The sequence below is a fragment of the Nematostella vectensis genome, chromosome 12, assembly GCF_932526225.1.
Source record: "Nematostella vectensis chromosome 12, jaNemVect1.1, whole genome shotgun sequence".
In the NCBI taxonomy this organism is placed as follows: domain Eukaryota; kingdom Metazoa; phylum Cnidaria; class Anthozoa; order Actiniaria; family Edwardsiidae; genus Nematostella; species Nematostella vectensis.
The window spans coordinates 11064073-11074863 of record NC_064045.1 but is presented as its reverse complement, the minus strand read 5'-3'; the positions used below and the strand labels follow the sequence as shown (position 1 = coordinate 11074863).

Genomic DNA, 10791 nt, shown 5'->3' with positions numbered 1-10791 from the left:
CTGTAAGAAAGGTATTGTGGCCGCCGGCTATTAAATCTAGTGCTAGCTTTTGATCAAAGGATAACCTGGAAGTACATAAAATACGGTATATTAAAATATGACAGATTTTAAACCCAAATCTACTGCGAAAACAGGAATAAAATATTTTTCGGCAAACAAATTTAATAAAAGAGACTAGTAGAAACAAAGAGAAGTGTACAAACTTACATGTTTTTATTTCAAGAGTTGTGTCAATCAAACATCGTAGGCGAGAGAAGCAAGCATGGGCTGGCGCGATTCGCTTATTAGTATGCAAACGGAAGTAAAATTTCATTGATGCATCTACTTCCGTCCGCATGTGCTTCGCATGAAACGGCAGAATAGCGGCAGAAAATCAAGGATTTGCGAGATGCTGTATTGTGGGGTTTAGAACGTGTTTCTTTGATTCTTGACATGATCAAGTAAAAGAGCCACCTTTCTTCTAGTTTTGTACGAATTTTGGGCCGATAAATTTCAAAAAAAGGAATTTTTCTGGCGTGTTTTCTAGCGCAGGTAAAAAGAGTTTCATCCCTTTTCTCTCTTTGTAAGGCATGTCGTGACAAGGAAGCCATTTCGCAGTCGAGATGACAGCCGTTAGACCGCTAACCAATGAGACAAGCGCCAGACAGCGCCAGGCAGACAAGCGGCACATACGCAGTAAAACAACAACGCAAGCGGTTCGGAGCTTTATTTAAACCGTAGGAAGGCTCCGAAAAAAACTAAAACTACTCAGACCGTGGAGGTGAGCTCCCTGTGGCCTTGCGTAGCAGGCTGACAGAGCAAAAATATGGCATGAAATTGTCCAATTCTCAATATATAAGCTCAAGATTCCGCATACAAGGAGTTCCTCTGACCAAAATCTTAAATTTGTCTGAATGAAATTTAGAAGGTCGCGCCCCCTGGGGCCGAATGCCGGCCCCTGGTCAGGAGAACGACCACCACGCGCCTTTCTTGCACTGGCAACGTTTCGAGTGAAGCTAACCTATGTGATCCACGCTTTTAAGTCTAAAAGATCATAGTTTTCACTCACAAAAAAAAGCTAATTATGAATCCTGAAAAACAACAACACCTAGTCTGGCCCCGGAAGTGCTCACAGCGATTCAGATGGCCGTCCAGCAGGCATTTCAAGCGCGACTGAGCGCTAACAACCAGCCAACGCGATTCCTGTCTCTAGCACAGGTACAACAGTGGTTGCGGCGGCCGGGCATCCTCATCCTTCTCACTGCCTCAGGCGAGCACCCCGGTTGCACCGTCGTCGGTTGGCCCAGGAGGTAGGTCAGTTCCAGAATTTTTACAAGTGTTTTCCTCAACATCGCTCGCATCGGTTTGCTCTGGTTTATCGTTGGCCGGGTCTACTCCATTGATGACTCCACTCGTGTCAACTTTGTCCACCCTAGCGACAACTAGTCCCTTATCAGCAGTCCCAATTTTACACAAGCCGTTTGTGGTGGGCCAAGGGTATTCCCCGGTCCCCTCGAAGGTGGTTCTTCAGATTGTGTCGAATAAGTTTGTCGACCTCGCCGAGTTGCTACCAGCAAATCTCTCGACAATGTCCGAGCCTGAACCTCAATTGTTACTTGACGGGCATTTGTTGTTGTCGGCTCCCCGCTCCAAGAAACCGAAAAGGCGGCTGGAGGACGTCGTGTCGTGGTGCGAAGCCTTCACTATTTATTCGACGGTACTAGTGTCTTATTTTCCTAATCGGTGGCAAGATCTCACAAAGTATAAACTTTCCATTCTGCTACCTTTCGTCAACTCGGCGGGAAAGCTTGGTTGTCGTACGATCGTGCCTTTCGAGAACAGGCAGCCGCAAACCAACTGACCGATTGGTCCCAGATAGACCCACAGCTGTTTAGCTTCCATGCGGCAGGTGCATCCCCCCGGGCATCCTCATCTGCTGACGGGATATGTTACTCGTGGAATCGTGGGAAGTGCACTTCACCGACGTTTCCTGTCTGTCAGTTTTCCCACCGCTGTGCGACCTGTTCCGGACCTCACCCACAAGTGGAGTGTGCTAGCCGGGGACGCAAACCAAACAGAGCGCGCTCCTCCCCACCCAGCACCAAGCCTCCGAAACGCCATCACCGATAAGGTTGTAGATGTCGACTTTGCAAACCTATGTTAACCTATAGGTCGGATAAGTGACACTTGTTGTGCTCACTAGGCTCATTATTGCGTATTAGTAGGAGCATCTATTGTGTATGTAGCATTAGGCTCGGTTAGCCTAACTTTTGGATGCACTTGTCAAGAGCAGTCGAGCTCTATTAACCACGAGTTCTTTTGGTACAGTTACATATACATGACTTTGGCTTTATTCTATGGTGTTAGGTGTTATATTAGCGTGCCGTCTCCCAGAATACTTAGCGCAGAGTTGTGGCGGGCACGGTACTTGCTTCTTGTTATTCTTCGCCCAGAATACTACTCGCAGGGTTGTTGCTGCGCGTGTGGGATGGTAAGGTTCGCCCTTCTCCCAGGAGGATTCGCGCAGGGTTGTTACAGCGCATATGACCTGGTTCGGTCCGGTTTTTTTCCTTGGATACTACGCGAAGGGTTTGTTACTGCGCATGCGGGATGGTAAGGTTCCCCCTTCTCCCAGGATGCTTCGCGATGAAAGGTCGCTCGGTTGTTTCGCGTAGGGTGTTGCTGCGCACGTGAGATTGTTCGTCATCCTTCACCCAGGATGCTACGCGCTGGGTGTTACTTTGCATGCGCGATACCAAGGTTTGCGTTTATCACAGGTCGCTTATTCGAACAGGGTGTTCAAGAAGAGTGTTTACAGCATGGCACATGCAGGTTGGTACGACCAGATCTGCTCTGAGGGGGGTTTGATCTACGCCTGCGTGGTGCTAAGGTTCACCACCATTCATCGAGCGATTCGACACCGCTCACGGGAGTCCACACTTCACCCAGGTTTACCAACTCCTAGGGTACTTCTATCTTCAAGGATCCTCTGAGCTCGCAGCAGGGACCAGCTTGCCCCTCCCCTCCTCTGTTTTCAGCCTGCCTGCTCTAGTGGCTTTGGGAGTTGATGAGTGACTTTTTGTTGCAGCATTGCTCGCATCAGTCCCATCGGTGACGCCTCTAAAGCACGACAGGTTCGCTGCACAGTTGATTAAACACCCCGATCAACACCTGGTGGCATATGTACTGGATGGTATACGCCATGGGTTTAGAATAGGATTTGACGGGTCTTCAGCACTCCAGTCGAGCAAAAAGAATAAGCATTCTGCACAGGAGCACCGTTCGGTGGTCGACGATTATCTGGCAGATGAGGTATCGCTAGGTAGAGTGGCTGGGCCGTTTGCTTACCCTCCATTCCCCAACCTACACATCAGCAAATTTGGGGTGATCCCTTAGAGCGGGCAGCCCGGGAAATGGCGTTTGATTGTCGACCTATCATCGCCTGAGGGCGCTAGTGTGAATGACGGGATTGATCCCGAACAGTTTACCTTGAACTACATACGAGTCGACGATATCATTCGCATGGTAGACAAATTCGGCCTGGGGGCTTTAATCGCAAAATTCGACGTCATGTCGGCGTACCGGAACGTCCCAGTCCACCCCTCCGATCGTTATCTTTTGGGTATGAGATGGCGCGCATATTATTATGTTGATCTTGCATTGCCGTTCGGCTTCCGCTCCGCCCCATACATCTTCAATACAGTGGCCTCTATGGTGGAGTGGATTCTGGTAAACAAACACCAAGTGTCAGACATTATGCACTACCTTGACGATCTTATTTTGGCGGGCCCACCCGACTCTCGGAGGTGTGCGCGAAATCTTTCAGTGGCGCTACAGGTCTGCACCAATCTTGGCCTTTGCATCCGGGCAAGTGTGATGGCCCCTCCTCGACACTTACCGTTCTAGGTATAGAACTAGATTCAGTCAACCGCGTAGCCCGGTTACCAGCAGACAAGTTGGCGAATCTACGCGCACTCATCAATAAGTGGTCTCGCCTAGATTGGTGCACCAGGCACGATTTAAAATCTTTAATCGGCCACCTTCATCACGCTGCTAAAGTATTGTGGCCTAGCATGGCGTTAATCCGGCGCTTGATCGATCAACTCCGATGCTTCAGACATGACAGACACCCAATTCGCATTAACAATGAAACTCGTCGCGACTTGGCGTGGTGGCAACAGTTCTTGGAATCTTGGAACGGTGTCAGCTTCTGGCTTTATCCTGGTTTAGAAGCGAATCCTACGGTTATCGTCATCTCTGACGCAGCAGGCGCCTTTGGCTATGGAGCTTATTGTGGGTCGGAGTGGTTTAATGGGCTCTGGTTCGCCTCTCAGTCCTCGCAGTCAATAGCTTACAAGGAGCTCTTCCCTATTATTATCGCAGCGCATGTATGGGGACACGGATGGGGTAGGGGACATGTCCTTTTCAGGTCCGACAATGAAGCCGTGGTTCACATCGTTAACTCTAGGACCTCGAAGGTTCCGTGCATCATGAAATTGCTGCGTAGGCTACTCATGTGGGCTGTGAGATGTGGTTTTTCTTTCGCTGCAGCCCATGTTCCAGGGATTGAAAATTCCCTAGCTGACGCTTTGTCCCGTTTCAATTGGCAGGAATTTCTGCGCTTGGCGCCTTGGGCTCGTCCTTCCCCTACTACCATCCCGGCGTGGCTTCTGGCAGATATCTCTCACCCTTAGAAACAAGGTGCTGGCGGTTCATCTCGTACCGCCCACTCGTAAGTCGTATGCTACAGGTCAGCGGAAGTTTGTCAACTTTTGCGCGCAACTGGGAAAGCTCAAACCCCTTGACTTTGACGCTTTGCTTGTTTGCGTCCTTTCTTGCGGATTTTGTTCAGCCGTCGTCAATCAAGGTTTACTTGTCTGGAGTTCGTGCTATGTACATTGAACAGGGGTTCCAGGACCCTCTTGCGGGCTGTTTACGACTCGAGAGAGTATTGAGGGGCATCAAAAGGGTTCGCGGTGTGAATCCCTCGTCCCGGTTACCGATGAGGTAATGTATACTATCCACCGACACCTAGACCTCGGGCTTCCAGACCACCTAATGTTTTGGGCTGCCTGCTGCCTCGCCTACTTTGGCTTTCTGAGAGCATCTGAGTTTACGGTAGACTCGTTGAACAGCTTCTCGTCACAGCGACACGTACAGCCTCAGGACATCACCTTAGATTCCATGTCGGCTCCCAAGTACATACGTGTCAACATCAAGGCCTCTAAGACTGACCCCTTTCGCAAAGGAACCTTCATCTATATTGGTAAAGCCAGACCTCCCCTGTGTGCGGTTGAGGCCATCCTAGCTTACTTGCACTTGAGAGGAAGTACACCGGGCCCTCTCTTTTTGTTGCATTCGGGTCAGCCCTTGTCTCGGCCTATCCTGACGTCTTGGTTGCGACAGATCATGCGAGCAGCAGGTTTCGCCAGTGATTACTCCAGCCACAGCTTCCGTATTGGTGCCGCCACCGTGGCGGCTAGGAATGGGCTCTCAGATCATCTGATCCAATCTCTTGTCCGTTGGTCTAGTGACGCGTATAAGGGCTACATCCGTACCCCCGTAGAGGCGTTAGCAGCCGCTTCTGCTGAACAGATACCTCCTGTTCATTCTGTGGTTGGTGCTTGGTTTTGTTGGGGTCAGAAGGTCCCATGGTAGCCGAGCCACAGTCCCTCCTTTCCAAGCACCTGGTTGGCGGGGAGCTGTGGCCCGGTTGCCATGGTTCCCTGGGTAGCGCTTGGTCGGGCGACCAGTACGCTCCGATACCTGACCCCAACTTATCTGACGATGAGTTTAAATGTTAAAAGTTAAACCGAGTCACGGTCGCGCGCCCTGGAGCCGAATGCCGGCCCCTGGTCAGGAGAACGACCACCCCGCGCCTTTCGCAAAGTATTGATTAGTTTGAAATTATACTTTATTTGGTCGTGCAAGTAAGTCCTACCATTAAACTTGTGTTTGGTATTATCCTAGGTTACTTCAGTTACGGCGAAAGCTCAAGGTGCATACACAGGGGGGTTCGCGCGCACCGCTTCTTGGCGGCCAAAAAGTGGGTCATTTCTTATGATTCCTATGACTATAGAGTCGTAATTGCGATGACGTTTCGAGCGTTAGCCGGGCTTCGTCGGAGCAAAAGAAAGTTCCGACGTAGGGCTTTTCAATCTTGTGTTAATTTCTAATTTATCATATTCTGAGCCATTTATTTTCCGAATTACATCGCATTAATTAAATTTCCCTGACTTTTTCGTTGGAGTCGTAACGACCTCAGGGAAAGGCCATTATTTATCAGGGGGGGGGAGGGCTACTAAGTTGAATTTTTATCTGGTTCAAAAATTTCGACCCTCCCCCAATATAAAACACAAAAATGGACCCTCCCCCAAAAAGCCATCCCCCAGAAAAAAAAAGGTAAAAAAAAAACGTATTGATTAGTTTGAAATTATACTTTATTTGGTAGATGCTGTACGTGCGGCACGTTCTTCCAGGAGCATAAAAAAATTTTATAACCGTATGAGTGCTATGCCCTCAAATGTATAATAAGAAGCTGCCCACAAATGTGTAAACCCACAACTGTAATAACGAGCAATCTGTGCAATATACAAACAAAGAAAGGGGATTGGGTACTTTGCCAAGAAAAATATATTCTTAACATTTTGTTATGAATGTCGCAGTTTCAAATTCAAGTTGTGGGGAGACACCGCCTCCATCCCCCGCACTTGTCAAATTGTTATGCGTGAGGGGGAGGGGGGACTGACTTAGGCATGCCCATAAAAAGGCAGCGGAGCTGACCTAAAGCACCACCAAGCCAGGAGAAGCATTGTTTCGAGCGCATTTTTCAGGGGTGTAAATACTATTGTATAAAGAGGAACCTGAAGTGGAGGGATATAAGCTCAAACTCTTGTTTCTTCAGACATAAAGAGCATCATAAGGTCACTTGGATGCACCCCCGCTCCAAGCACTGGCACTTATTAGACTACATGATAACGAGAAAGAAAGATCTGAATGACATACTGGACACAAGAGTTATGAGAGGGGCTGATTGCGCCACAGATCATCAGATGGTCAGGTCCAAGGTGGCCTTCTCGCTGAGGAGACCGCATGCACGGACAAAGGCTAAACCACCAACAAAACTGGATGTGCGGAAGATCAGGAGTGGTGACATGAAGGCTAAGCTACAACACGAAATGAATGAGGCCCTGAAAAATCTTGAAGAGATGGATGGGAGTGAGATTGAGGCACAGTGGAATACTCTGAAGACAGTTGTGTATGAAACAGCAGAAAAAGTATGTGAGAAGCCGAAACGAAAACACCAAGACTGGTTTGATGAAAACGATAAACATCTGGAATGTCTGCTGGAAAAGCGGAATGCTGCTAGAGCCAATATGCTGCAAACAAACACAAGGTCCAACAAGAATAAGTACACGGCTGCAAGGAGGGTACTTCAGCAGTACACGAGAAAGCTCAAGACAGACTGGTGGGAACGAAAGGCAGAAAGTCTACAACAGGCATCGGATGTAAATGATATGAAGGGCTTCTACAACGGACTACGAGAGGTGTACGGTCCTGCAAAGCGTGGGTCAACCCAACTCACTGCTACTGACGGATGCACAATACTTCAGGAGAAATCGGAGATCCTAAACAGATTTGCCGATCATTTTGACCAACTCCTGAATGTATCAGGGCTTGTGGATGAGGGAGCACTCAACAGTCTCCAAACAAGACCAGAGGTAGTGTGCCTTTCTGAGCCGCCAGACATAAAGGAGGTTGTGGATGCAATCGATGCTACACAAGAGGGGAAATCACCTGGTAAATGTGGTATACCTGCGGAAATCTGGAAGCATGGTGGTACAGAGATTGTGTCCAAGCTGCATAAACTTGTCCTCAAAGTCTGGTCAGCGGAGAACACACCTCATGACTGGAGAGATGCCAGTATTATCCCTATTTTCAAGAAAGGTAGTCGGAGAGACTGTGGAAATTACAGAGGTATATCCTTGCTCTCCATCGCTGGTAAGATCCTCTCTCGTGTTCTGCTGAACAGGATTAACAGACACATAGCACCAGTCATACTGCCCGAGTCCCAGTGTGGTTTCAGGAGTGGCAGGGGCACAATGGACATGATTTTCTGTCTGCGACAGACCCAGGAGAAGTGTATAGAGCAAAACATGCCGCTATATGCAGTGTTCATTGACTTCTCAAAAGCCTTTGACACTGTATCGAGAGAGGCACTCTGGCAGGTCCTGGTCAAATTTGGCTGTCCACCCAAGTTTGTCAATGTTATACGATCCCTCCATAGCGGTATGAAAGCTTCTGTATCCCAAGGCGGAAACGACTCGAAGCAATTCGATGTCTCCAATGGAGTAAAGCAAGGGTGCGTCCTGGCGCCAACGCTCTTTTCTCTATACCTGTCGGCCATGTTGGAGGTAGCCTTCAAGGACTGTGTTGATGGGGTGTCAATCCAAACAAGGCATAACGCCGACCTATTCAATGTTGCTCACTTCAAAGCGAAAAGGAAAACATGCCAGGTCATAGTACGAGAAATGCTGTATGCGGACGACAGCGCATTGGTGGCACATGATGTGGAAAGTATGCAGAGATTAGTAGACAGATTCTCCTCAGCTGCAGAACAATTCAGCCTGAAAATCAACATCAAAAAGACAGAGTGCTTATTTCAACCAGTGAAGCGTCAGACATTGACTCAATTCCCTGGCGAAATCCATGTAAGAAATGAGACCCTGGTCCAGAACAAAGACTTTGTGTACTTGGGAAGTACCATCTCTGACAATGCACGAATAGATAATGAGATCACCTTCAGAAAGGGGAAGGCCAGCGCAGCATATGCTAAGCTGAGAGAGCGGCTGTGGGACAACCATCACGTATCGCTCAAGGTTAAAGGCAAGGTCTATCGAGCAGTTGTCTTATCTGCCCTAGTATACGGTGCAGAAACATGGACTGTATATCGCAGCCAGGTGAAAAATTTACATGCATATATGATGCGACACCTGAGAGAAATAATGAAAATTACTTGGATGGATAAAGTCACAAACAAAGAGATATACAAGAGGACCGGATTACGGTCAATGGCTGACACACTCATTGAGAAAAATCTCAGATGGACTGGGCATGTTCACCGCATGGACACTGACAGATTGCCTAGGCAGCTGCTCTACTCTCAGCTCACGACAGGGACCAGGAATCAGGGTCGGCCTAGACTCAGGTTCAAAGATGTGGTAAAGAGGAACCTGAAGTGGAGGGATATAAGCTCAAACTCTTGGCAAACCACTGCTCGGGATCGTCCAGCATGGAGAGTTAAGATCAAAGGACCAACACAATAGAACAGTCATCGTCGCCTCGACGGACTGCCAATGATGATGATGATAGGGGGTCTGGGGGCATATATGAAATGCTCATTATTGTTAAAAACCAAATGAAAAATACCATCATTAGCTCCTTCCCAACTGAAATCTTATTTATTATTACATATATTTCCAATTACATATATTTCCATACAACAAATCTGAAAAGTTAGTAGGGGAGGTGGGGACTTGAATTGAAATTTGCAAATTCAGTGCAAAAGAAAAAAAGTAGAAGCTACACTAAAGGGGACAATGGTTTTTAAGCAGAGGGCGCGTCATATTCATTCTTTGTAGGGGGTCTGGGGTTCTCCCCAGAAAGATTAAAATTGTGAAATTCCAGACTTTTAGGGGGCTCGGAAATTGATCAGAATACTTGTTAAAAAAAATAAGGCCCTCCCCTAAACCCTGTATCAAAATTTGAGGCCCTCCCCCAAATCGATGCTCAAAAAATCGCAGCCCTCCCCCAAAACATAGCTGCCTCCCCCCGTTAAATAATGACCCTTCCCTAACCGTCATCAATTTACCTGTCTGCGAAGCAGCCCCAAAGGATTGAGAAAAGGCGCGCGCTAGACAGAGAGAAGAATTCGCTCCATCCTTCTCTCAAGCGAACGGGGTCTATCCCACATCTTCCCCAGCCTTTTGCGCTTGCCTTCACAGGCTAGAGCAACTTGCAAATACAGGCGCGTACACAGGGGGTGCGCAGCGTGCATTTCCCCCACTCCTCTCTGGCAGTCAAAAGGTGGATCATTTCCTATTGAAGGATAGCCATATACTGCCCTTTTCCAATGGCTACGCACCCCCTTTCTGCAAAACCTGGGTACGCGCCTGGAATACCCTGTCAGATTGACACTAAGGACGGCTGCGAAGGATATTACCAGATTACGTCAAAACCTTCACAATGAAAATTCGAAATAATAATTTCTAAAGAACGAGGAAATAATGTAAATGAGGTGGTCCAAGAGATCCTCACTTGGGCGTGAAGAGCGTAATTCTAAAAGGGAAAGTCACCAAAGAAAATATACCCTGCTTCCAGAGCCTCCACCGTATAACCAGTGCAGGACATTATCATTTTTGTTAATATCGATTTACCTACCTATTATGCAAATATTCAAAATGGCCGCGCGGAGTTTGAAACTTGAATTTGTTTTGTTAGCGAGACGTCGCGTTGCAAAAAGCACCAAAACAGCGAAATATCCTGCTCTATACCAAGTTTGATATTTGATTGATGAGTTCCTGTGTTCGTAAAATATCGATCGGGAAACATTGTCAAATTGAACGTAATGTTTACGTTTAGGAAGAGGAATATGAGTGTGATGGACCAAATTATACGGCTTAGATCCCTGACAGGATTAAACTAGGATAGATGAGGATAATGGCATACTAAATCAATTTTCATCACAAGCCGAAATCAGTGCCCACAAGGTATGGTGAATGTGGAGGGGAGCAGAGGTTGAATTGTGGGAAC

General features: G+C 47.8%; 1 protein-coding gene across 1 annotated transcript; it reads left to right on the top strand.

Annotated features, from left to right (window-relative positions):
* Nucleotides 1-4989: 4989 nt before the first annotated feature.
* On the top strand, nt 4990-5637 carry LOC125557556. The gene has a single exon (XM_048720248.1). The coding sequence runs from the start codon at nt 4990-4992 to the stop codon at nt 5635-5637; it is 648 nt and encodes a 215-aa protein (XP_048576205.1).
* Nucleotides 5638-10791: the final 5154 nt, after the last annotated feature.